At 31.6% G+C, this 27,959-nt stretch overlaps 2 protein-coding genes across 6 annotated transcripts; one reads left to right on the top strand and one right to left on the bottom strand.

Moving 5' to 3' along the window:
• Positions 1-1,346: 1,346 nt before the first annotated feature.
• LOC126734347 (uridine 5'-monophosphate synthase) lies at positions 1,347-9,381 on the bottom strand. 2 transcript variants are annotated; one of them, XM_050437927.1, is made up of 6 exons: positions 9,222-9,381; positions 8,931-9,069; positions 8,601-8,874; positions 8,279-8,503; positions 1,888-2,289; positions 1,347-1,834 (listed from the first exon to the last, which is right to left on the bottom strand). In XM_050437927.1, the coding sequence occupies exons 2-6, from the start codon at positions 9,063-9,065 to the stop codon at positions 1,455-1,457; spliced, it is 1,416 nt and encodes a 471-aa protein (XP_050293884.1). In that variant the 5' UTR covers positions 9,066-9,069; positions 9,222-9,381; the 3' UTR covers positions 1,347-1,454. The 2 variants fall into 2 exon arrangements, with proteins under 2 accessions (XP_050293884.1, XP_050293883.1); XM_050437926.1 differs by having other exon boundaries at positions 8,931-9,167; positions 9,222-9,239.
• Positions 9,382-9,683: 302 nt separating this feature from the next.
• On the top strand, positions 9,684-27,531 carry LOC126734171 (multiple coagulation factor deficiency protein 2 homolog). Of its 4 annotated transcripts, none has more exons than XM_050437709.1 (6): positions 9,684-9,893; positions 21,177-21,275; positions 21,330-21,392; positions 21,673-21,767; positions 21,826-21,974; positions 27,316-27,531. In XM_050437709.1, exons 1-6 carry the CDS (start codon positions 9,792-9,794, stop codon positions 27,468-27,470), a joined length of 663 nt encoding a protein of 220 aa, XP_050293666.1. In that variant the 5' UTR covers positions 9,684-9,791; the 3' UTR covers positions 27,471-27,531. The 4 variants fall into 4 exon arrangements, with proteins under 4 accessions (XP_050293666.1, XP_050293664.1, XP_050293665.1 ...); XM_050437707.1 differs by lacking the exon at positions 27,316-27,531 and adding an exon at positions 22,077-22,560 and having other exon boundaries at positions 9,688-9,893; XM_050437708.1 differs by lacking the exon at positions 27,316-27,531 and adding an exon at positions 22,077-22,560 and having other exon boundaries at positions 9,689-9,893; positions 21,333-21,392.
• The last annotated feature ends 428 nt before the right edge of the window (positions 27,532-27,959 follow it).

Raw genomic sequence — 27,959 nt, 5'->3', positions numbered from 1 at the left:
ATTCCAAAATAATTAGTATAAAAAAAATAAAATTTAAGGGTATAAAATATTCTTTGGCCTATATTTTAGGTTAGGAACAAGAGTTGCGGTTTTCGCAAGATTATTTAGACATCATTTAGCTATTTTTCTATGAAAAAAAAATCATATCAACGCATTTAAGTTTTTTGAGAAAATTAGTCATTTGTGTCAGAAAGCCGAAAAAAGCCCTCTAGCGGCGAGATCTAAAACTAAAAAAACATGAAATATAATAATATTCGTAGCTTAATAATAGCTCTTTTCAACTAGCCCAAGTTTGATAAAATCGGCTAAGGCGTTTTTAGTATACAGGGTGTGTTTTAAGCCAACTTTTGAACACCCCCCCACCACTTTATTTTTAGAGATACAGCAAAACTATTCAAATAAAAAAGGTTCGGATTGGTCTCTACTTTAATAATCAGCTATTTTTTTGTTAGGTTAATTCAGCAAAATTTACAGAAACATCAGTTTTCTAGATTCAAGATTGCAGTTGCGGCCCCTAGCGGCCATTTTAGAAACTTGAAAATATTTTCCAGGTCATTCTCTTGGCCATTTTAGTAATAAATTTTTTTATCGCAAGCTTCTACGAGGAATAGTTTCCCAGATACAGTACCTCGCATTCTTATTTGGCCACCCTGTACATGTGAAACATAATTAAACTATTGCACTTTAGGTTAAGCCTTGTTTCACAGCGTTTTTCACGTCTAAAACTCAACTTCTAGTCAAAATAATTAAAAAAACTATTAGAGGCAATTCGGGGGATTTTCTCTCAAAGTTGAATTAATTCCTAAGGAACGATTTCATATACGGACCATTATTGAGGCTTTATTACCTTGTGATCTAAAATCAGTTTTTCCTAACAAGAACCATTCTGAGATTTTTTGGAAATTTTTCCATATAACTTTATAGGAGAACTTTAGCTAAAAAAATGTCTCTAGAGGAAAATTTGAGTAGTTTTCGTTAAGACCATTCGAATATAAACTATTTTACTGGAACCAAGTTGAGTAATTAATTAGGTGTACATTTGAAATTCACTGAGCAAGTTTTTAAGAAATAAGGGAGTTAACAATAATTTTCACATATAAAACATAATTTTAGAAGGAAAATTGAATAAGCTACAGCACTTGCACAGGTTAAGCCTTGTTTCCCTCAAAAATTCCACTTCTATCCAATATAATTGAAAAACTATTTAAGGTAATTCCATGAGGTTTTCACTCGAAGCTAAAATAATTCCTAAGGAACTGTTTCAAATACAAACCATTTTTGAGGCTTCAATAGTTTCGAAGCCAGAGCCACTTTTCTCCGGCAAGTTCCAATGAAACAAACAAAAAAATTCTTAAAAAATATATTAGACCTGCTTATTGTATTCGAAAATATGTCCATTTACTATAATATAAATGCTCTATTATAAAATGCAAAAATTCGAGGCAACAATACTTTCAAGCCTCTACTCTTTTAGACACCGCTTGCCAAAGCAAGTCCCGATACATTTTAGCTGCAACAACGGGATCTTTAGCCTCAATAATTCCCCTGCCCACAACAGCAACATCAGCTCCCTGCCCTACGACGACCGCTTCTGGGGAATTATACTGTTGCCCCAAACTGTCTTTCTTTTCCTCGATTTTCACGCCAGGAGTGAGCTGAATTAGTCCGGGCTGATCTAGAAATAGCGGATTTTGACACACTATTCCCGCAATTAAATCTGGATATTCGGAGGCTAGTTTTAGGGTCGCTTTGGTGTATTGCTCCGTTATGAGACTGTTGGAGGCGCTGGTTTCCGCTAGCAGGAATATTCCACGTTCAGGAAGACCAGGAGCACCTAAAAAAGATTTACTTACTATTTAACACTGTTAAACGTTGAATTGAAATTACCTTTAAGTGCATCCAAAACTCCTTTGCCCATTAAAGAATGAGCCGTAACCAAGCTGGCCCAGGTGCCGATTTTATAAATTCCCTTGCTATATTGTTGCTGCACGGTGTTCCCGATATCCGCGAACTTTCGATCCTCGAATAGTACAAAATCGTGCCTCTCGGCGATTTCTTTTAACGGGGCAATCAGGTTTTCGTGGAAATCTTCCAGAATATCTATGTGGGTTTTTAAGGCGCAAATATACGGTCCCACTTGTTCGGCGAGGTTTAGAAGTATCGCAGAGTCCGTTACGTCGACGGCAAGGCATAAATTTGTCTTTTTGGTGGCCATTATTTGGAACAGTTTCGAGGCAATGGGGTTTTTGGCTTGTTTTGATCGGGATTCGAACGATAATTTTAAACGGTCTAAAAATGTGGAAAAATGTCAGTTTGATGAGCATTTTTTATTCGGAAATACACAATAAATTCTTGTACCTCAAGAACTTTATGAGTTAGAGGCATCATAGTCTGTGATATGATCATCATTCATATACTACTAAAATAGTACTTGACAAACCGAAAGCAATCTATTCATTTGGATAATGTATCAAGCTGAATAGTAAGTAAACTTTAAAAAATATTACAAGAAATACCTTGACTACATAGTTCTTTTCAGATGAAATAGAAGTAAAAAAATATTTATTCTCAGGTTAAGTCTAATACCAGCCCAGGTCATAATGATGTAACTGTTTTTGACTTTAAAAACCTACAAGGCCATATTCGTATAGTAATAGTTTTTTTTTTGTCAAGTGGTATATTTTCAGGAGAACTAAAATTAGTCAAGGTATATCCCTTTTATAAATCAGGTGACAAAACAGGTCAGTCAGTGTTTTCTGAAAAATTCTAGCAAATACCATTAAAACTAGAATGATAAGCGTAGACCTAATTAATCTAACTGCAAACAACCCTGATTTCAGAAATATAACTGTTGCTATTTTCAAAGATCTGCCTAAAGCTTTTGAAGTCGTAAGGCACAAAAGGCACTTGACTTATTGTTGGATTTCAATAAATTATATTCATAGACTAAGAAAATGGTACCTGACAAACTGAAAGCTATATATTAAGTAAGATGATATATCAAGGTCAATTCTAATAAGTGTAACAACGTGATGGATCCGTTTCCGTGGAATCATTATTTGTTTTGAGTTTTAGATTGGCTGTTTGGTTTGCTTTAGCTAAATGGTTAATATTGATTTATAACGAAAAAACACTGATGAACTATGTGATATTATTATTAATAATTTAAACAAGTACTATATAAAGCTTAGATAAGACCAAAAATATCATTTTTAAGCAAAAAAAATTAAATTCTAGGCGATTTAAACATGAATAATTTTAAAGTAGCAAGTATTTAAGTCCTATAAGATGTCCTTTAAGATGTATATTTAAACTGGAAGCATCATACTGAGTACATTAAAAACAAAATTAAGCCTATTACAGGAGCTATTGTTAGATATAGGTTTTCCTAATTATAAAGCTAAAATTCAATTTTTTACAACAAATACCCCAAGTCGCATTAAAAACATTAGTTAATCATTACAGAACTAACACAAACTTGGTATACCCTGGTATCCTGAAGCAGTCATCCATTAAGTACAATTTTAAAAAATTATTAAACAAATTATGTGGATTTTTAAAACTATTAATTAGCTTAAGACTAACACCATGTTTGTCTTTGCTAATTACAACTCAATAATGTAACATTTACCTAAACTATGTTAGGTAAATGTTGCTCTACATAATCAAGTATTAAATGCGTCCACTACTCTTAGTTATTTATTGGTAGGTATAATAAACTAGCTATGGTTTAATTATGCCATGAAAAATTTAGTTGGATGATATATCAAGGTCAATTCTAATAATTGTAACAACATGATGGAACCATTGTCCGTTGATATAATCATTATTTGTTTTGAGTTTAAGATTGGCTGGTTTGGTTTGCTTTGGCTAAAAAGTAACGTGTTGGTTTATAACGGAAAAACACTGATGAACTCTCTGATATTATTAAAGAATTTAGAGTACATTATTAACAAAATTAAGCCTATTATAGGAGTTTTTGTTAGATATAGGGATTTTCCTAGGTATAAAGCTAAAATTCAGTTTTTTACAACAAATACCCCAAGTCACATAAAAAAAACATTAGTTAATCATTACAGAACTAACTTGGTGTATCAGTCCTGAAACATTCATCCATTAAGTAAAATTTTAAAAATTAAACAAATTATGTGGATTTTCAAAACTATCAGCTTAAGACTAATACCATGTTCGTCTTTGCTAATTACAACTCGATAATGTAACATTTACTTAAGAAAGAAAGAAAATGTGCTACATTACGTAAGACAACAAAATCTTGTGTACAAGCATCCTAAAAACTAAAAAATTCCAAATTCATTTTAAATTTCAAACAAACATAACATCTAAAACACTTTACCATAAAATTTACACACATTACCAAAATTAATCATAACAAAACAGATTGAAAAAAAAAACATATTTTTGATAAATTTCATTAAAAAATAAGTAAAGCTGTCAATAAAACAGAATTTAGAGGAAGTAAATTAAATTATTTAAGAGGAAACAAAACTAAAACACTAAAATGATGTCAGAGCACAGGTTAAAAGGTATCATTAAAAAAATCGTCAAGGCTATAATACGCCCTGGATAATAAAAGTGATTTTAATTCCTTTTTGAATCTCTTAACTTCTAAAATTTGTCTGATACATAGAGGAACATGGTTGTAAATTTGTTTGCTAAGGTATATAAGTGAGTTCTTGGTGAGGGAGGATGTAGGGATTGGTAAGGGAAAATCGTTAACCTGGCGAGTCATATGACCAGTGTTAGAGGGAGGTTTAGGACATTTATGAATAAGAGTAGCTGTTTCTAAGATAAAAAGAGTTAGGATTTTTTGAGATATAAAGAGAGGTTTACAAGAATCTCTTAACCCAGCGGAACATAGGTATCTAACTGCCTTTTTTTGAATCACAAAAATTATGTTTAATAATCCCTTGTTGCTTAAACCCCAAAAAGGCAAGCCATAACGAAGATGGGACTCAATAAGAGAAAAGTACACTGAACGTGCAACTACCTCTCCCAGCTCATGCCCTGCCATTCTTACTGCAAAGCATCCAGAGGATAATTTTGATGCAAGATTTAGGATATGATCTTCGAAGCGAAGGCGACCATCAATGGTAATACCAAGGAACTTACAGCTTTCTTTGTTTTGCAAGGTGAAGTTTTCACTAAACATAAGGCTCTAAACGTCACACTTAAATCCCATAATAAAGGTTTTGCCCACGTTAAATACAAGCCTGTTTGCAGCACACCACTCCGATAAAATCTTAAGATCCTTAAAAAAAAACCTGAACTCTAACATTATCAGAATCTCTATGATTCCATAAAATGGTGGTATCATCAGCAAACTGAACCACTTTGCCCTGCAGTTTTAATGAACCCAAATCATTTACATAGAGCAAAAATAATAGTGGTCCTAACACTGAACCCTGAGTTACTCCATTTTTAAGAGATCTGGAATCGGATAAACATCCAGATACTGTAACTCTTTGGGTACGATTAGACAGATAGGATTCCAGCCATTGCAATGCCACACCTCTAAAGCCATAATTATTGAGCTTAGACAGCAGTATTCCATGATCTACACAATCAAATGCCTTGGATAAATCGCAAAACACTGCCGCCGCGGACTCTCCAGCATTTAAGGACACATAGACACTCTCCAAAAAGCCGAAAACAGCGTCATGAGTCCCTTTTCCCGTTTGAAATCCAAACTGATTTGCAGATAAAATGCAATTATGTTGCAAAAAAGATAAAATTCTGATTTTTGCAAGTTTTTCAACTATCTTGGAGAGGGTAGATAATATAGAAATTGGACGGAAATTACAAGGCTCACTCAAATCTCCACCCTTATAAAGAGGGATAACCACTGCCTCCTTCAAATATGCTGGAAAGATGCCATTATGAAAGGCATTCAATGCTGAGTCAGGCAAAAGGAGTAGTAATTTTGATGATATTCCATCAGCTCCAGCTGATTTATGGTTTTTTAAGTTTTTAATTGCATCTCTAACGTCAGTAAGGCTAACAGGATAAAAGAAAAAAGAATTTTGAACTGACACTTGTTGAATATAATGCAAAGGATCAATATTAGTATTCACATCCTTGAGCAATAAATGAGGAATATTACAGTAATAATCATTTAAACTATTTGGTCTTACTTCTGGTTCTGAAACTTTCTTGTGAGAATGCCTGAAGTCATTTATAATTGACCAACATTCTCTCTGCCTATTTGAGGACATATTCAAGTGGTCACTATAATATTTAACCTTTGCTGCTTTTATCGTCTTTCTGTATAGACTACGATATTTCTGATGATAAAGAATAATGTTTGCATTAGTTGTAAACTTGCACATCTTAGCCAAAAAACGGAGGTTTTTAGCTGAAGTTCTGAGGCCTGCTGTGACTCATGGTTTTCTATTTTTCATTTTAAGCCTCTTTTTAGGAAAACACCGATTGATCTTGTCACATAGCACATGAAATAACAAAGTAAACGGGTCAGGAGCCATTTCAACTGCATTCCAATTAACCAAAGCTGTAGTAGAAGAAAAAGCATTAAAATTTGCTCTGCTGAAAATTCTTCCTATATAATGAGATGAAGGAAATACAGTGTTGCATGGAATCCTAGCGAGAATGGCTTCATGGTCAGAAATACCAGATGAAGAGTACTCTACATGACACATCATTTAAATTTGTACACAAATAATCAATAGTAGTTGCAGATGAGGATGTTATACGTGTGGGTGAAAGAACATGCATCTTCAAGTCATAAGATTCCAATATACTTAAAAGGGATGTATGATATGATGGCGAGCTTACATCAGTGAAGTTAATATTAAAGTCACCAGCCAATATAACTATGGAGTGTAGAGACAATTGGGATAATAGAGAATCAAGTTTGTCCAGGAACATACCAATATTTCCTGTGGGTGGTCTATAAACACAAAGAACATATAAATTAAATCGCTTACAAAAACAAAGGGAGAATTCAAAAACCTTCTCCAACAGAAAGCTATCATACTTATTAATTTTACAGAAAAAAGCTTCAATTGTTTGTTTAACTAAAATAGCTGTTCCTTCATGTATGGAGTGTTGCCGACAAAAAATTGATATAGGAATATAATCAGATATTAAGAAACATTCGTTAGGCTTTAACCAGTGCTCAGTTAGTAATACAATATCAGGAAAATCACATGAATCAAGTAAAAGATGAAGCTCATCCATTTTATTTCTTAGACTGTATATTTAAAATAAAACTACTGAAACTTTTCGCATGCTTATTTTCAATGTTATTTATAGAATGTGAGTGAGCTTCATCTTCTGTGTATTTATCTATAAAAAAGAATCCCTATCACAGTCAGTATCTAGAAGTCCAGGTTGATTACTTGGTTTTATTGTGGACACATTTTTTGATGAAATGCTACTTTTGAAATGTTTTAAAATATGGGTATACAGTAATAATGCCAAATCTGATCCAAAGTTGCTGGCATGATTAGACTCTAAAATTCTATTTAGATTAATATTATTTGCATGAAATATTCTATAGAGAGCCTTATTGCTATTATAAATTACATTATGGTTTGGATACATGTAAGGGCTTGTCATCACTAAACTATGTTAGGTCAATTTTGCTCTACATAATCCAGTATTAAATGCATCCACTAGTTTTAATTATTTATTGGTAGTTATAACAAACTAGCTATAGTTTAATTGTGCCATTAAAAATTTTTGTTTAATCTGTATTATCTCTATCTGGCAATGTTATGGAAAATATTGTCTCCAACACCATAATGCTTTATGCACTATTTCTTTAGGATACATCTTTGTTTAGGTTAAATAAAAAATAAAATTAGGTATAGGTTATAATTTTCATTTTAGTGTAAGAGATGATTTATTATGCTAGTTCTTAGGTATTAAGTTAAAAAATGTTTAAAAGTTTGGAATAATAATATATTGTACTTTTTAGTGCTAGTAATTATGATGCTGAGTTATATACATAACAATCAAAAATCCATAAATACCAAAAATGTTCATAATCATTTTATGGTGCCATAATGATATTTAGCAGAACAAAGAACTTTATAATCCCATTTATCATTGTTTCAAGGAATATAACAAACTGGTTACAAATTAAAACAATTACATAATTATTTGGCTGAAAATGAACTAATGAGGAATATTAAAATGTTAAAGATTATATATTTTTATTATGTTATAATATATTGTACCTTAAAAAAAATTAAGATTTTTCAAAAACACAATAAATAGACTATCTAATTTTACTTACCAACAGCGGGAGCTTTATTCAATATGGATTCATTTAACTGATTTTCTGCTAAATATTTATCAAGTTTTTCCCTTTCATCTTTGCTAATTAAGTTTGCTTCAATCAAGTAGTCTATTAGTTCAGTTAATTTTAAAAGGGAGTGCATTTTTATTCCCTTACTTTCGAGAATTTTAAAACCCCCCTGTTCTCTATTTAGCAAAACTATGGCTTCTTTACACTTAAGACCTACAAAAATGAATTTAAATTAGAATTTAGGGTCCGAGCTCCCATTTTCCACAATTATTTATGCAACTCCCCAAAACAGAAACAAAGTCTAAGGTACCTTCATTTTGTAAATCCCGTACTGTTTCCAAAATGCTACTTCCAGAAGTAACTACGTCCTCGACAATAAGACACTTATCTCCGTCCTTAAACACTCCCTCAATAAGTTTCTTTGTACCATAGTCCTTGGCTTCTTTCCTTCTCATTACCATTGGTAAACCAGTTTCAAGTGAGACAGCTGTGGCAATTGGTAGGGCCGTGTATGGAACCCCACAAAGTACATCAATGTTATTAAGAGTCTTTATTTGAGCTGCGAGTAAATCAGCTAAACGTTTCTGGAAAATTATTGGACAAATGTTATTTTTTACTGCTGTTCCATGGATTAACTCACCATAACTTCAGGGTAACTCACGATAACCCTTAGATCACAATATACGGGGGTCATGATGCCCACTTTGGTTTTAAACTGTCCAAATTTTATGGCCCCTATTTTGTATAACTGAATGGAGAAGTCTTTTAGAGACATTTTGCTGTAAGGAATATAATGTAATTTATGAGGTGGCAGTTATGGTAATGTGTTCTGTTCTATTCAACCGCAATTAGTTTAATATACTAATACTGAAAAGCCCTGATATTATGATAATAGAAATTTAATGTGTTATAAATTTTAAAAAAAACCCACCTGATGATCTTTACTCTAACCTCAAAGTGTCAAAACGGACAGCATTTCTAACCTTATTTTTTCAAAATGTTGTTTTTCAAAGTGTCCAGCCTGTTTTTTGTTATGAAAACATTAGAATTACACTGAATTATTTTACTAATAAAAAGGTTTTTGCTGTAATTATTAACATTTAGGCATTATTACTACATAAACATAATTCTTATTTTAACCTAACTTGATAATTTTAAATGTGTCAAATTAAAAGCGGAAAGCATTGCTAACCTCACTATTTTTAAAAATTAATTTTACAATGATTTTTGACTTATTGAACAAAATTTATTTGGATAAAAACACAATTCTTGCTATAAACTTTAATATTTGATCGAAATTTTTACATAAATACGAACTTCATTTTAACCTTACTAAAATTATGCTTGCCCTCTCTTTATGTTAAACGAATCAGCTGTTTATGACTTACCTCAAACGAGTCTGACGTGTACCAAAACAACATTTTTTGACACATAACCTGAGGATTTCGCTTTTAGTAGTGAATTTGAAAAAATATTGAAATTTTAGTATAAATAATAAAAAATGAACAGTTTTCTAATATTGTTAGCGTTTTCCGGCTTATTGGGGGTTAGGTCGCAACGCCCACCCCCAGGCGTAAACCCTCAACATTACCAGCAAGGGCAAGTAAGTAACTTTTATTTCAAATTTTAGCATATGGATTAAATTTAAACAAAATGAACGAAAAACGCGTTTAAACTTATGGCTTTTTAAAAAAATAATTCGATTTATTTAATATGTTTAATTTTATTTGGCTTATCTCAGTTTAATTATTTTACTCTCTTTAATTATTTTAATTTCTCTAAAGGGACCCAATTACAAAAAATCCTGACCGAATTACCAATATTTCTTATAGGCCATCTAGGGTAATCATCTTTTGGCCATATATATTCATTTTATAAATAAATAAACTATATAATACCATTAAAAGCATTATGCCATACACATTTGCCGAGGATACTGTTTTAATTTCTAGTGGAGATTGTGAAAAAATTGTAGAACAACAAATAACTCTAATTTGCAGAAATACTCAAATTGGATATTAAATAATAAACTCAATAATTAAGTACATAATTTTTAGCCAAAAACATTAGTTTAACCCCTTCAAACCTGATTTTTTTTAATAGAGCAAAAACATTTTTTAATAGAAATTAATGTGAAATTAATGCTTAAAGCGAGCTCAAAAGTAATAATATATACAATATACAGGGTGTCAATTTGAAAACTTCCCACCCCTATTATCTCGAAACAGGTTAGGTTTTTATAAAATCGCTAGGACACGTCGATTTTATTATCGAGGGGGAACAATTTTTATGCAGAAATCACTTCGCCTCTTTCAACCCCCTACCCCCCAGAACCTCCCTCTCAAAAATCTTAAATGGCAATAGAGGTTGAGTGATACCTCATTTGAAAGAACTTTTTATTCTCTACATTTTGGCACCTTATTTTTTAAATTTGAGTGCTGCGTTGCCAAGTTAGGGTTATTTAAACATTGTTAAATTACTTATTATTAAACATTATTCCTGTAAGTGTTTTAATTACGTTAAAGCTATGATTTGCATTGAAACATGTTATTTAGGTTAATATTACATTGAAACATGTTATTTAGGTTAATATTATTTTTACTAAACATTTGCATAGCCGTTACAATTATGGTCTTTACAAAAGCACGCCTAAAATTTATTTTATTAACACATCTACTTTAAGAGGTGTTCAAAGTGTTCTCCATTGTTCTCCAAACAAAAATAAAGTCTATTCTCAAATTCTTCCCGAACATTCTGAAATACCTCTTCTGGAATAGCCCTACTTGCCTCTGTAATTCTTCTTTTTAAATCTTCGATATCATCAGGCTGAGTTTTGCAAACAACCGATTTTATGTGCCCCCATAAAAAAAAATCTAACGGCGTTAAGTCTGGTGACCTAGCAGGCCATTCTATCGGTCCCCTTCTACCAATCCATTGGTTAGGGAATCTGTTATTCAACCACTCCCGCACTGGCCGAAAATAATGCGGCGTAGCTCCATCTTGCTGAAAGTGTAGTTCGTTTTCTTGCAAAATGTTACCAACTTGATTTTCCAGTTCAATTGTTATCAAAGGATCAATTACATCTTCAAGTAGGTGTAAGTAGAGCTCTCCAGTTAAGTTTTGTTCAATAAACAACGGTCCTATAACAGCATTTCCAAGAATACCGGCCCAAACATTAATTTTTTGTGGCCGCTGTGTAGCACCCTCTCTGAAAATGTGGGGATTGTCCTCACTCCAGTATCGACAATTCTGTCTATTGACATGGCCGTTTAGGAAAAAGGTACATTCATCACTGAAGCAAATGTTGCTTACCACAATTGCACGAGTGTTTATTAAGTTGGACATAATTTCGCAAAACTCTATTCTCCTATCAAAATCGTCCTCATGAAGTTCCTGTAAAATTTGCATCTTGTACGGATGATATTTATGTAACTGTAATGCTCGTCGTACAGTTTCATGTGACATTCCAGTTAGACGTGCTACTGTACGGAGAGAATTGGTGGGTTCTGCAACGAATGTTCCCAAAATCTCTACTTGAGCATCTTCGTTTAAAACACGCCGACTTGCCCTTTTTTTGTTTCCAACTGAACCCGTTTCATTAAATTTAGCTGCTACGTCCAAAATGTATCTGTGACTTACATTACAATTAGGATTTCTATTATTAAAAACTTCTGCCGTTCTTCTTGCGCATCTTCCTTGCTCGCCATAAATAAAAATCATTTCAATTCTTTGCCTAAGCGTGTATACCATAGTAACTAACAATAACACACAAATTATCGAAATAAATTTTAACTGATTTAAATACCTAGTGACATTGACTGGTAGGAAAGTTCACTAAATACTATTTTAAATTTCGGATCATATCATCGAACTGTATTGAGACGAATTCCATTGCAAACGAAAATAAACAAAAAAGAAAAAAAATTAAATGTTTATCTTTCATGACCAAAAGAATTTGTCGGATTGATAAACACTTTCAGTGAGAAATGCACCGGTTCGCTTTATGGTCAAACACGTTCCAATAGAAATCATAGCTTCAACGTATTTAAAACACTTACAGGAATAATGTTTAATAATAAGTAATTTAACAATGTTTAAATAACCCTAACTTGGCAACGCAGCACTCAAATTTAAAAAATAAGGTGCCAAAATGTAGAGAATAAAAAGTTCTTTCAAATGAGGTATCACTCAACCCCTATTACCATTTAAGATTTTTGAGAGGGAGGTTCTGGGGGGTAGGGGGTTGAAAGAGGCGAAGTGATTTCTGCATAAAAATTGTTTCCCCTTGATAATAAAATCGACGTGTCCTAGCGATTTTATAAAAACCTAACCCGTTTCGAGATAATAGGGGTGGGAAGTTTTCAAATTGACACCCTGTATATATTTTTTTAATCATTTAAACAAAAAAAAGTGTGTGCATAATTGTGCACGGGGGGCTTGTCCCACAATGTAATAATACCTTTGCAAAGTAAATAAATAGATATTCATATACTTGCATAACATATTTATTGATGAAATTATACATTTTTATTTAAAAAAAAATGTGTAAAGAAAAATTTGAAATTAGAATGGAATACATGTGGTATAAGCATAGTGTAACAAAACAAAATTACTTTCTATGATACAATAAAAACAGTTTCTTTCTTTTTTTACATACAAATGTGCACATTACATTTTTCACAAAAAAAATGAGTCTACTTATTGCAATTTGAGTACTTGCATCGTTTTCCTTCTTTGGCTCACTGCATGTAAAAACATTCTTAGGGTCCATTTTCTTGAACGAATATAAATTCTTTACAAACTTGTCATCTGATCCAGAAGATCAACACCGCCCATAGAATGATTATAAAGTTTTACAATTTCTGGTCTTGGCAGTGGCGAAGCGTGAACTTTTCTTTCGGGTAGACAAAATGTGTATTCAATATTAGTCACTTTAATGAAATAGAGAATGAAAGCGCATGAAATATTAACTCAAAGAGAAAAATATGTAGTGATATAAAAAAGAAAAAACTGAAAAACTGTCCTTCCTATCAATATTTATTATCTGTTTTGAGAGCTAAAATCGATTATGGATCTATCAATGGCTGACACACGAGAAGAGATTGAACTTCTACAGAACCTGGACAATTTAGGTAATAACATTAGGGAGGAAACTATTTTAAATTGTGATTTATTGGGGAATAATATTGAACTAGATAATAAGATTGTAAATGTATTACATCTTAATATTCGTAGCTTAAAAAAAAATTTTGATCAGTTAGTTAGTTTTCTTGAAAGCTATAGGCTTAACTTTTGTGATATTATTGTGCTTACAGAATGTTGGCATATAGAGAATGCTAATGGGTTTTGCTTGGATGGGTTTTGTATGTACTATAATAATGCAAGTTTTAAATCAAAATGATGGCACAGTTGTTTATGTTAGGTCCAACCTAGTACACGATGTAACACATATTGAGCTTGCCCTATCAAAAGTAACATTAACCAGTATCAAATTTAAAGTAAACAATTACTCAATAAGACTCTCTTGTATATACAGACCACCTTCTACTAATACACATAATTTTCTTTCGGATCTCGAAACTTTCTTTACAGATTCATTTACCAGTCAGATTGACATTATGTTAGGGGATATAAATTTGAACCTTCTTGATGAAAACAATAATGAAATTATTACATACCAGGCTATTCTGAACCACTTCGGTTTTATTTCTACCATAAACTCAGCGACTAGGGTTACAACTGACTCATCTAGTTGTCTGGATCATATATTCTTGAGAAGAAAAAATGGTTCTAAGATTAATTGTTCCTCCTTTCTCATTCAATCTGTCATAACTGACCATTTTCCCACCATGTTGCATATTACTGATACAGTTGGGTTGCAAAAAAACAAGGAGGAGGTAAATTCTTATACAGTTAGAATAAATTATATCATATTAACAAATTTTATACATAATCAAAATTTTGAAAGCATTTTTAACAATGATGATCCAGAACTAGCATTGGAAATTTTATACAGTACTATTACACAAGCATTAAATCATTCAAAAACCCAAAAATTATGTCAAAATAAATAAGTATAAAAAAATAAAACCATGGATCACAATTGGTATAATTAATAGTATCAAAAAGAGGGACAAAATGAAAAAAACACTACTAATTCATAACAATTTAGAAAACAAAACTGCCTTTAATAGTTACCGTAATACCTTGTGCACGTTAATCAAGAAATGTAAACAGGATTATTACAAAGCCAAAATCGAGTCTAGTGGTACTGACCTAAAAAAAATATATAAGATAATAAATGAAGTAACAGATTCAAACAGTAACCAGGATTTTAAGTTTAACGTAACTAACAATAATTCTAGTTTTAATAACAAGTTGGATATGGCAAATTTTTGCAACAAATATTTTGTTGATGTCGGTTACAATATGTATAATAAAATTAAAAATCCTCCAGATTCCCTGCAAATAAAACCATCCACACAGGCTTCAATGTTTCTAAGACCTACTAATAAGAATGAAATTATCAAACAAATTGCTTCTTTAAAAAATTCCTCTGCACCCGGAATTGATGGTATTACAACCGATATTATAAAACATATTCATATCTATATTTCTTCCCCTCTCGCACACATTATAAATCTAATTTTTCAAACTGCAAAGGTCCCAAAAAAATTTAAACAAGCCATAGTAAAACCTATTCACAAGGCAGGTGATAAATCAAATATAAATAATTATAGACCCATAAGTATAATGAACATTTTTTCTAAAGTCTTTGAGAAATGCCTTAAGGACCGCCTGGTGGAATTTTTTAATCAAAACAATATAATTTCTAAGAACCAATTTGGTTTCCAGAGTGGCCTCAGCACAACCGATGCAGTTTGTGTGCTTTGTGAGCAAATAACAGACCATTTGGATGGTGGCAGAAAGTGTCTTACGGTCTTCCTAGACCTAGCCAAGGCATTCGACACGGTCCCTCATAACAAATTGCTCCAAGTCCTAGAATCCTATGGGATAAGGGGAACCGTGTTAGACGTTTTTGATGATTATTTGATGGATCGAGAGCAATCCGTCAAAGTTGAAAATACTATAAGTGAACCCCTTCAAATTAAAATGGGCATCCCTCAGGGGACTGTTCTGGGTCCAATTTTATTTGTAGCATATGTAAATTCCTTAACCAATATGTCAATACAAAACGGTAGTACTATCTCTTATGCTGACGACACAGCAGTAACTTTCTATGGGGAAACATGGGATTTGGTGAAGGAACATGCTATAAACGGTATAAAGAAAATAAAACACTGGCTAGACTCATTTAAATTATCATTAAATATCACTAAAACTATTTATATAGCATTTTCCCTCACAGCTGCAAACCGTCCATCATTTAATAGTATTTACATAGATAGTCTTATGGATAAACTTCATGAAGTTCACTCTACAAAATATCTTGGAATCTATATTGACAAACACTTAAAGTGGGACCACCACATCCTTAGACTATCAAAAAATATTCGAAAACTAATATACAAGTTTTATGTGCTCAGGGAAATATTAAATAAACAACTTTTGATTTCGATTTATAAAGCAATTGTGGAATCACTACTAAGGTATGGTCTAATTCTTTGGGGTGGGATATACCAAAACACATTGACTTCTTTAAATGTAACCCAAAACTACATTTTAAAAGTTATTTTCAAAAAAAAACAAAAGATTTTCTACTGCATTACTTTATTCCAGAAATATTTTTGATGTACGCACATTATACTGTTGGTCGCTCTGTATATATATTCACAAGTCGAATAAATTTAAGAACTTTGTTAATCATCAGTATCAGACTAGATTAAATGTAAATAGACACTTATCAATTCCAACTGTTGCCACTACTATGAAATTAAAATCAATTTTTTACCACGCACCCAAACTGTACAACTTATTACCACCATATATTAGACATACAAAAGCTGTCAAAAAATTTTGTAAAATATCTGGGGATTACATTTATGATCATTTACATGTATTTAAAAAACTACTTACTGTTAATTAATTTTCATATTTCATAGCTTTAGGCATTCATACATGATCGTGAAGGATTTTTGTTTTCTAATGTTTAATTATTTATTGGGTGTTAAATGGAAACTTTGCAATAGTTAGTGGATGGGACATATTTTGTTTAAATATTTATTTTTATAAAATTGTTTTTGATTTTTTTGCACATACAGGTATTTGGTTACCTAGGTGCACCTTAAAATGTACTGAGATAGATTATAATTATTGGATTTTATTACACATACTTTGTAAAAGCTTATATATAATATATCCGATTGATTGATTGATTGATTGATTGATTGATTACTACTAGCATAAATAGATAGATAGATAAAAATAAATACTACTTACAAAAAAAACACAACATAGGTATAACCATAACTTATAAATCCATAATATTCATTATTTTAAAATTAATTAAAGACAAATAAAAACACAAGTAAAATACAATTGCCAATATCAAACAGTCGTTCATAAATAACCCCTAAAATATCCACTAAAACATTTTTTTCTATACAGCCAAAAATAAAAATACTAAATTTTTAAATTACAATAACAGGCGCCGGCACCAAATGCATGTTCATCAAAAAACAAAACTGAAGATGTATTGCGGCCGACCAGATCAAGCGTGTCCATAAACAATAACCCTCAAGAGCATAATAAAATAGCTGGTCGACTTCGATAGACAAAAGCTCAAAGGTCCTTCCCGCGAGTAAATTTTGCATACGTAATAGGCTGAATACTGATGCGGCTGGACCTCTGTCACCTGCGTAATGCGTATATGGTTCGATTAGATGCTCCAAATTTCGGAAGACAAATATCAATGTGTCTTCCTGGGGCTCGTATACATTAATTGGGTGTCAGCCCTGCATTTTTATTTTAATTGGTGCGTCAGGTGGGGCGCGCCCTAGATATTATAGATAGATAGATAGATATTGTAGCCGTTTAGATACTATATAATAATAGTAAGTAGAGCGACTACATTCTGTGTTATTTTTTTTTTTTAAATTTGAATTCAACAATTACATGAAATAATTACGTAATAAATTAATGAGAAATAACTGGATAATTTTGGGTAGACAGTGTCTACCGTGTCTTCTCGTACGCTTCGCCACTGGGTCTTGGTACATCTATATAGCATTTTTTATTCTTATCCCATCTAACAACAGTATCTTCATTCCCAACACCGACCAAATTTGAAGCCAAAACTACACTACAATTGTCCATCCATTTTACCAAAACAATATCATTATCCTTACTCTTTAGTTGTTCGTAAGTGCCTCTTCCTTGCCTTTTTATATCTTTGTCGCTGCTCAATGGTGGGTTGCTAAATCGATTGACTCTAACGGTTTCCGCTGCTGATATTTTTTTTGACTTGAGAACTTAAAGGGCAGCATAGGAAGAGAAATAGTTATCAAAGTATAGTTTGTGCCCTTCATTTGTTATTCTTTCGGAAAGTTGAAGTACTATTGTGGCACCAAATCCGAACCTTTTCATTAAATCGGCACTCAATCCTGTAGACCCGCCTTGGTATAAAATAAAGTCATAGGCCATTCCCAATTTTCCACATAGAACAAACAATTTTATTCCCCAGGGTGTAGGTTTGTTTTTTATGTATTGAACAACAGAAAAATGTCCTCTAAAGGGAATAATCTGCTCGTCGATGCAAAGATTCTCTTCCAATTTCAATTCCAGACATCGTTTTCGAATACCTTCATATAAAGGTCTTACCTTATAAAATTTATCTGTTGTATCTTTGGGAATGTCTAAGTTGTTTACACAATGCAAGTTAGGAACGAAGTTGAAAAAAACGATCTCTTGACATAGTTTCCCCAAAAATGTTGATTCGCAAAGTTTTATTCCAATATAAACGTACTTGCGGAAACTTCAAGCACCCAGCTATAATGTGTAGACTAAACAAGCTTTTTATTTCATCTGAAGTTGTAGTTTTGAATCTAGTTTTATCATTTTAAAAAGCGTACATGTTGGTAAATTCAGCCATTTCTTGAAATTCAGCATCATCTATATATTTACCGAAGTATTGTCATGGATCTTGAACCTCAGACTCAACAGACGTATTGATATGCGTTTCTTCTTTCCATACAAAGTCGGGGGTCAAAAAATCATCTTAAGTCCATTTTATAGATTCTTTCGACGTGACAATTTTGCTGAATTCATACTGTTGTGATGTAGGGGGGCCAGCAAAAATTGACAGGGGCAAGTCATCCTCGTCATCCAAGTGCAACTCCGGTATTTCCACTGTAGTGGGCCCTTCTTTGTCAGCACCCAGGCGAACGACATTTTGCGCACTGGGTTGAGATTCTTCAAATTTATATAAATTATTACACTCCCATTCCTCCTCACTAAGTTCAATGTCGGAGGTTGATTCCAAAAATTGCAATAAAACTGCAGCATCTTTTTCATTTTATGGGTCGTACATTTTCCCTAAAAACATACACCCCATACTTACTAACGTCAAAATAAAATAAACACTTATAAGATATAAAAAAAAATTATATTATTATTCTTATGCCAAACATGTATATAAACAAATAAGTATAAAAAATATAACGTCGAGATCGGGTGTGCATAATTATGCACAAACAAAAACAGATAATGTTTTCATGCTTATAAAGACATATTTTTATCAAAATACTCTAGAAACTAAATTTGTCTATCCCTGTGCTAAATATTTGTGCAAAAAAAATGCAAAAAACATTTTAGATTTCATTGATTATTATGGATTTATTTTTACTTACCACAGCTGATTTGGTGCATGGCGGCTATTGCCAATAAATAAATGAAAATTCTGATACTCCTTCCATCTATCGTATCCCAAATCGATAAAACTTTAGAGAAAACTGTACAACTTATTTATCCAGAGTAATATTACAGACTAGTTTGACACTTGAAATAACTGTGCATTATTATGCCCAGAGGGTTTTAAAGGGTTAACAGCCTATATTCTTAAACGAAATAATGTGCAGCTAAAAATATTTTAATTTAGAACAATGACAATATATTTTATTCCAACGAAACTCTTTAATTCAATATATAGAAAATATTTATAATCATTTTATGTAGTGCTATAATGGTATTTATTATGAATTTATCAGGACTTTATAATCCCTTGTATCAGGCTTTTTATTTTTCAAGTAATATCTAACTAACTACTCAATCAAACTTAATTTTATACATTATTGGGTTACAGTATCACAAAATAATTACCTGTAACTTATCAAATTCCAGGAACTTAAGGTTTTACTCTATTTTTATACTGTAACAAATCTGTTGCAAGCAAATCCATGTTAAGCTCTTTAAAATGCAAATTAACAGCTTTTACCATTCTTACTAAAGCAATTCTGATAATAATGTGTTCTCCAGTATGCAATACAAAAAACTAAAAGAGATCATGATTTCTAAGACTACATATTCTTACAAATTATATATACAAATTGTTAATAATGCTTAATAATAGTAAAATATCTAAAAGTCTTTTTTCGAGTTCTAAAATGATAAAAATAAAAAGGACTAATGTGTATGTGGCTGTTAATGTTATATTTTTATATCTAGGGTTCTATAGTAGTGATGCAAATGAAGCTTACTAAACACATAGGAATAATAAAGTGTTATTATTGTTTTATAACTTTGAAAGTTTGCACATTGTCTTTTTATAAAACCTAAGATTCTATTACAATCATTAAAAAGGCTTTAAAAGTTTCCAAAAATTTGTCATATATGTCAGGATTTACCTACAGAATAATAATAATAATAATAATATGTCTTTATTAAAAAAAAAGCAATATTAATCTTATAATATTACTTAATACTACATTGCCAAGAAGGCGAAGATTAGCTTAAAGCTACTCTTTAACTCTTAACCTTCCTAACATTCACAGTTTAAATGGAGAAAACGAGAAAAAAAAACAAAAAAAGAAACAAGTATATATAAAAGTATTTATCTTCTAGAACACTAGACTATATTTTGGATTGATTTAAAAACAAAAGTTTATAATATTTCCTATACACATTTAACGAAGTATTAAATATTGGTTTATAAGTATTAAAGAACTTAACGGCATTATAAGTAAAAGATCGCTCGAATAGAGCCGTGGAATGGTGCGGCATGGTCAAGATATTGTATCTAATATTTCGAGTGTGAACATGGTTTCTTGGTATTAACTTTTCAAAAAGATATTCAGGTCTTTGACTAACATATAATCGATAAAGAAAAGTAGAAGTGAAGAATTTGAATAGGTAAGGTAGCGTTAACCACCTCAACTGAAGTATAGAGTCTGATACATGATCAAACTTTCGAGGTTAAAAATAAATCTACAGCAAGTATTCTGCACGCGTTGCAGGCGGTAACGATTTATTTGGTCTAAGCAAGGATAATAAACTATAAGGCAGTAATTTAGAATAGATAAAACAAGAGCCACTACAAGTTTTTTCCTAGTTTTAAAATTTAAAATGTGTTTATTGGTATAAAGCATACGCATGCGTAAATAACACCTCTGCAGAAGACTATTAACATGTTCCTTAAACCTTAAAGAATTGTCTATTGTAAGTCCCAGAACCTTCACAGTATCAGAGAACAAAATAGTTTCATTATCCAATTGAATGTGAACAGTTTCCATTATATTTTTAAGAATGTCACTGGTGTTTAATTTTAGTCTATTTCTTTATTATTACCAATGTCTATCACTGATTAAGAGAATATATTGTATAAGCGAATAAGCATTTTTGAAAAACATAATAAATACCCTGATTTCCAAATCAGGCTATACAGCATATTAATGAAAAGAAGACTCTAGGATACCAAATATTTAACTTTTAGTATCAACAACCCCAATATCAGCAACAACATCCGCAATATCAGCAGCAACATCCTCCAGTACAACAAGTACCAGTCCAGCAGCAATACCAGCAACAACAGGTGGGTTTTAACTATTACTTGTATTTTCGATCTTTAATTATTTAATTGCAAAAGCAGGTTCCGGTGCAACAATTTCAGCAACCCCCAATGCAACAGCAAGTTCCTGTACACCATCAAGTAAATTCTATTAATTAGTTAGCAAGCATTAACCTGTATGGCATGGGAGTATTTAAAATTCTAATGGAATGCTGCTTGATTTAGATCTAACTAAGTCATTTTCATCATTATTAGCACAAATGGCTCAATAATTATTAATATTTTCATCATAAATGTTTATTTTAACATGAAAATCCTGTATTTTTCCCTTCATTTAACACACAAAACATATGTTGGGACTTACATGCTTTTTTTCTTTGTCTCTTGCAAGTTTATATGAAATGTTTTGTCTCTTATTCAGCAACCCCCACAACCCCAAGGACATGCTCATGGTCACCATGGAGGCCACCAACAAAGACCAATATTCAGTCAAGAAAATATGGCTCATGAAAAAGAGTGAGAATATTCTTATTAAATTATCTTAAAATTCTTAGTCGAAACAAACCCTTTCCAGACATATCCAGGAACATTTAGAAATGCCCATAGACACCAGCAAAATGACTGACCAAGAATTGCAGTTCCATTACTTCAAAATGCACGACGCTGATAATAACAATAAACTGGACGGATGTGAATTAATTAAATCATTAATCCATTGGCACGGTAAGTTGCCGACTAAAAGTTTTAATTTGCTTTAAGTGTTTAATGTTGTACTTGTGTGCTTTTGTTTGTTTTTGTGACACGTCCCTTCTTGTTTGTCCTTAGAGCAAGGCAGCAAAGAAAAACAAGAAATTGAAGAGAAAATCTTCAAAGATGACGAACTTGTGAACCTGATAGATCCGATATTAAACGTCGATGATGGCAACAAGGACGGATATATTGACTATCCGGAGTTTATTAAAGCGCAACAGAAGGCTGCGGGCCAGAAAACTGCCTCTTAACAAAGGGAAAAGTGAATTTTAAGTGTGAAAGTGTTGCGAGCAAATGGGTTAAATTTTTTTTATTTTATTACGGTGTTTTTGGGTGATAAGATAGAGTAAGAACAAATCTATTCCATGATTTTATTTAAGAGTATAATGTGACAATTTTGTTGGTCTGTCAGACTTGATATTGAAGACTTATATTTCTTTTACAGTAATTTAATAATATTGTTTGTTACATGTTGTTTGTTTTCTTTATGGGTTGTGAAATTCGTTTAAAACATTTTGTAAATACTTATACAAGTGGAAATAAATACATTTTTAAATAATTTGGACATTATACTTAAAAGTAAGGTCGAGGAAGTCCTCAGTATACTAAGTCTGCAGCATGAGGTGCCTTCGAAAGTGATATATGTGAGGATTACCAAATGGGGAAGTCGTTATCTCCAAGAAAAATAAAAAAATATATAAATAAAGACTTTCCCATTTTGTAATCTTTATATACACATTCCTCTACAAAATATGGACTTCTATTCTACTGATAGGTATGTGATATATACCGTTAAAGTTGTATGCAGTAGTACTGAAATAGTTAATCAGCACTTAAAGCCAGAAAAAAAATCAAAGGCAATTATTAGTATATTGGTAGAATGTAATTTAGGCAAACAGTTCCTCGACAGTGAAATAAAATGGTTTTACGACTGTTAGAAGAAACCCTGATTTATCAACTAGCAAGAAGCTTTGATAGTGGTAGTATGTTAATATTTGTTAGAAGTACTATAGTTTCTCAAGTCTAAACACATTCATATATCAGAATCTCACATAGAACAACTTTTTGTTCTTTGTCAAATAAATAATACTAAGCTTATTATTGAATATTGTCTGCTTCCACTGGTGAAGATAACGATAGAGGTGTACGAAAAATCAGCTGAATCTTAGGATAAAGAAGTACGTAATTATTAGTTTTATGCGCAAAGTGAATAGGTTCCCATCCTCCTATTCTATCAATAATACAGCCATCCAGTGTGTCACTACTTTTAAGGATCTGGGTTCCTTTTAGATAGCAGGTTGATCACATCAATTCCATATCAGTTGTACATCATATAAATAGTAACCATATTATATTACCACATCATTATTTTATATTTAACGTTTCAGCATTATTAACCGAATTAACCTTTATATATTAATTGCTTTAAAAATTAGTTCTGAATTAACTCGGTGCTAGATTAGTCGTTTTCTATTTGAATAAAGTTTTTTTATTAAAACAAGTTTCGTGGCATCACTGTATAATTGGCGCAGTCGGTAGGATTAGAACAGATTGGACCTCTGAATGATAAATGTGTCGGAGGTAGACCACGTCTAATGTACCTTGTGAAATTAATGTTTTAGTTAAACAAACAACAAAATCATGTCGTTTTTACAAAGTTTAGATCCCAGAGAATCATATAGAAATGATTCCAGAATTAAACCAATTTTTTGCAGTTTTTCTCGAACCTAAGTACCTCGAAGTATACAATGCAAAACTCAAACGACCGTGAAGACTCTCAAAGGAGATAACCCAACTAGCATTTTTGGCAACAGCTACGTAATCGCGACTATAAAGAATACTTTAAAGTTGTGGTTACTAGTCGCGAAAACCATTTAGGCACCGTTCTGTTACCACTTTTTTACCAAAATTGGGAATGATTTTGCTGCAGCAAATACGTAATTCTATCGTCCCGGGAACTTCTTTTTAACGTCCCCTAGTGGTTTTCGGGATGTCATAAAGTAGTAATTGTGCAGTGCTAGTTACTAAGAAGTTACTGAGACAATATTATGCAAACATTTTGATTCTCTTTCTTTGCCAACACAAATAATTTTATATGTCCGTCTTTATTCTAAGTGATGGCGTTGTATCGGGGTTAATCTACTTCATATTGTATTTAATATAGCTGATATTATCGCTTACCGGAGTGGAAAAATGTAAACGAAGCAAATTTTACTGTTAAACATAGGACAGGCAATATAGGACGAAAATAAAGAACGCCTCATTAAAATAATGACTTTTAACAAAAAAATATACCAAGTCTAAATATTTAAATTTAATTTTTTAAAGAAGGTAGATAATTTTTTTCACTCCACTTTACTCCTATGAATATAAGAAGTCTATAACTTAATAAAAATTGCATAAAATGTAAAAGTATTCCGATTTTAGCAAATTCATAAAATCGTGCAATACCTTTTCACAAAATGGAGTCAAATAATTAAAAAAAAATATGGCGAATTGTTGTTAGAGTTACCAAGAAGTTACTTCAAAGTAAAAATGACTTAGGAATAAGTAAATTATTTCAAAAAAATGCTACTATAAAGTATATTTTACTGCATCGTAGAAATAATTACTTAAAGGTAATTTGCTTTAATAGCCAAGGTGGTAAATATTACTTTAAAGAAGAAATAAGGGTAACTATTTCGGTCTTGTTACTGATAATATTACTTCAAAGTGTATCACTGCCTGGTAATATTTTGATGTTCCTATGTAGTCGCAAGAACTTGAAATTTAACTTTGTAATCGCGCTTACTTAAAAGTTCCCATTTAATCGTCCCACCGACCAATATTTTCTACTTTATAGTAACGACATTGTAAAGGTAAGTAGGTCAGGTTGCTAAGCGGTATCAGCTACCATCAGAGTTACCGCAAAGTAATAATTACTATATAGTCAAGTATTAAGTTAATATTACGTATTTCTTACTACTATTTTTTACTTGGCAGTTATTTAAACTTATAAGATATTTTTTTGGTACCAGTTACCGATTTATTACTTGAATAAAGTAATATAGTCAAACAATGTTGTAGCCGTAACTAAAATTGCTAGTTGGGAAAGACTCCTTTAAGAGCCTTCGCGGTCGTTTGAGTTTTGCATTGTATTTGCTTCATTCCAGACGTTTCTTCCACTGGGATTAAGCATTGGCGTATCCAGGTGCAAGTTTTCTAGTTGAATGTGATACTTCGGGAGATTTTCTGGTTTGAACTCTAAATTCAGGGTCTCTAGTCCTCGACGCTCTGAACTTAGAGTTCAAACCAGAAAATCTCCCAAAGTATCACATTCAACTAGGAAACTTGCACCTGGATACGCCAATGCTTAATCCCAGTGGAAGAAACGTCTTATTGAAGCAAATATTACATCCCAAGCCTACGGGCAATCACCCTGTATATAGGCCTACTAGTGGCAGTATTGTTTATCCTCATGAAGAAAAGAAAGGTGTACAGAAACCTGATCCAAAGACAATGACGAAGATCCTTGGAAAGGAGGGCATTAGAATAGCGAACCATGGTTACAATGTAAGACAACAATCGCAGAGACATATTTGGTATTCTCGTTATGCCTAATGTTGTGGCATATTGGAATGTCCTATTCTTTTAAATTTAATTGGTTTTAATGTAATAAGACCTCAGCCAGTATTATGCTGTATTCGATAGGAATTTGACCCTAATAAATCATCTTAATATTGACTTATTTAATGTCTTGTAAGCAGTTACCCTACTTGTAATAGGTAATTGAGATTATATGTGTTATTATCAATAATTTAATTGGTAGTGTTTGTAATGTTTATGTACCAGGTTATATTACTAGTAGGATTCCTATTGTTTGTTTTCTCATTATAATATCCTTTATTTTTTGTTATTTTCTTTTTTTTTTTAATTGGTATTTAGTCCGGTACTTATAAAATAAATTATATTTTGGTTCTTGTTGTTGTATGAAAAAATGAGAATTCTGACATGTTCAAGTCTATTAAATTTGGAATTACTTGATTTGGAAATAAACCTGATGATTTTAACTGGGTTCATATGCTAGGAAAACAATGAAAAACGTGTAAGTATACAGAACCACATAATGTCTGATAAATGAATGTGTGCTGATAACCTAGAAAGAATATTGGAGAGTACTTCAAAAGCGATGCATAACATTAAAAATTACATGAAAAAGTGTAGAAATAAAGATGTTTCCATGTGAATGTAGCAAATAGGGAAAACCTTCAAATTACTAAATTACATGCTTAGAAAATATGTCTAAATTTGGAAACATATAAGAAATTATGTTAAAAGTCTGAAATAAAACTAACAAATGTACTCTAAAGGCCAATGGTAAAACATATTTAAGAAAAATGGTTTCAAATATTTTGAAAAGATTATAAATCTTAAATTAACTTAAGTGTATGTATGTAATCAATCAGTAAAATGCTGGACAAAATAAGCCACTGCCTTGAAGTTGTATGTATCAGGAAAATGTTAAAATTGGCTGGAAATATGTATAATATATTAATGATTATTGGATAGATTTAAATATACACAAAGAATGCTTTAAAATGCCCAAAACTCGCTCATCATTCGTTACTTACATTACTCAAGGAACAAAAAATCATAGAACTAATCATGCTTAAAATTTTATAGATTTCTAACTTAAAAACTATTCTTTAGTAATGCTTTTGTGAAATAACCTGGTAAAGGTCTACTTATTTAGTAACTTTTTTGAAAATCGCATTAAAAATTATAAGAAAAGGCTTAAAATGTGTGCTATTTTAACGGTAACAATATTTCGATGTTGAGTTTTTCAAGATAATGTAAAAAATTCACAAAAAAATTAATGCAAAATTAATTTTGACGTTTATACATTTTAATTTTAGCTGGAATCATGTACCCAACCCAACCATCTATAAAAACATTGGAAAGCGAATTTTCGAGAATCTATATATAACTGTGAAAAATGTACCTACACATGTAAAATGGCATTATAGGCACGTTTCCTCACATCTTATAGTGTCAAAACTAGACCCTATTTGCCCATAATTTTAAGTGCGGTTTTCAGGAAAGTTGTGTTGGATTGATATGGAAGGGTTTGGCCGTATAATGCCAGGTACGATTAGGATATATTAATGTCAAAATTAATTTTTTTCTTTCTTTTTGGAAGTTGCTGAACTAGACCTTTACTAACAACTTATAAGCCAACAATGTGTGTTTGATTTTGCCAGTCTTAAATGCTACATGAGTCTATCCGACTTTTGGTTTTTATAATTAAAATATTTTATTTATTGTTCTCTGTTAGTGGATTCCTCAACACCAGCGGCAGAAGAACAACTGAAAGGAAGTATCTACGATGATGAAACTCTTTCCACCATTATTGATGATGTGCTTCAGAGAAGCGATAAGAATTTCGACGGGTTCATTACGTGGATTGAATACAAAGAAGCTAATATATAAAATATTTATATTTTTGTTGTTTATATGTTGTTTTTTTTTAATTATATAAAGTAGTATTTTTTTCACGGTGTCTTTTTTCAAATGTCTTGGAATTTGAATATTTTTTTTTATATATAACTGTAAAGATGTTTCCAGTATTTATTTATATTTTTTTCAGACGTTTTTGTCCTGGGAAGTTGAAGTCTGTTTTTTTTTTTATTTTATCCATTTCAAGCGACTTTTCAATTGCCTGGAAAGTTAATTCATGTACAAATAAGGTACCGCTGCTATATACATGAGACGAAATCCTGATAGATAAATTCAAATATCAACGATACGTCGTAATATTTTTTTTATTAACGGCACCGAGGATTTAGCATTTTTGGCGCCCAACAGTGTGGATCTAAGTGGTTTTAAAGCCACAACTTTAATTAACATTAAATAAAAATAAATATTATACTTTTAATTAATTGTGAAATATTAACGTCACTTTTACTCATTAAATTCGGT

The sequence above is a fragment of the Anthonomus grandis genome, chromosome 3, assembly GCF_022605725.1.
Source record: "Anthonomus grandis grandis chromosome 3, icAntGran1.3, whole genome shotgun sequence".
Classification (NCBI taxonomy): domain Eukaryota; kingdom Metazoa; phylum Arthropoda; class Insecta; order Coleoptera; family Curculionidae; genus Anthonomus; species Anthonomus grandis.
The sequence above is the reverse complement of the archived record's forward strand: the minus strand, read 5'-3'. Positions and strand labels throughout refer to the sequence as shown.

Coding starts and splice junctions, on each gene's coding strand:
- LOC126734347 (XM_050437927.1), bottom strand. CDS start 9,065: ATGTCTCTAAAAGACTTCTCCATTCAGTTATACAAAATAGGGGCCATA. Junction 8,504..8,600: donor ACGGGATTTACAAAATGAAG/GTACCTTAGACT, acceptor TCATTTTTGTAG/GTCTTAAGTGTAAAGAAGCC. Junction 2,290..8,278: donor GAATAAAGCTCCCGCTGTTG/GTAAGTAAAATT, acceptor CCACATTTTTAG/ACCGTTTAAAATTATCGTTC.
- LOC126734171 (XM_050437707.1), top strand. CDS start 9,792: ATGAACAGTTTTCTAATATTGTTAGCGTTTTCCGGCTTATTGGGGGTT. Junction 9,894..21,176: donor AACATTACCAGCAAGGGCAA/GTAAGTAACTTT, acceptor TTTAACTTTTAG/TATCAACAACCCCAATATCA. Junction 21,768..21,825: donor AATATGGCTCATGAAAAAGA/GTGAGAATATTC, acceptor AACCCTTTCCAG/ACATATCCAGGAACATTTAG.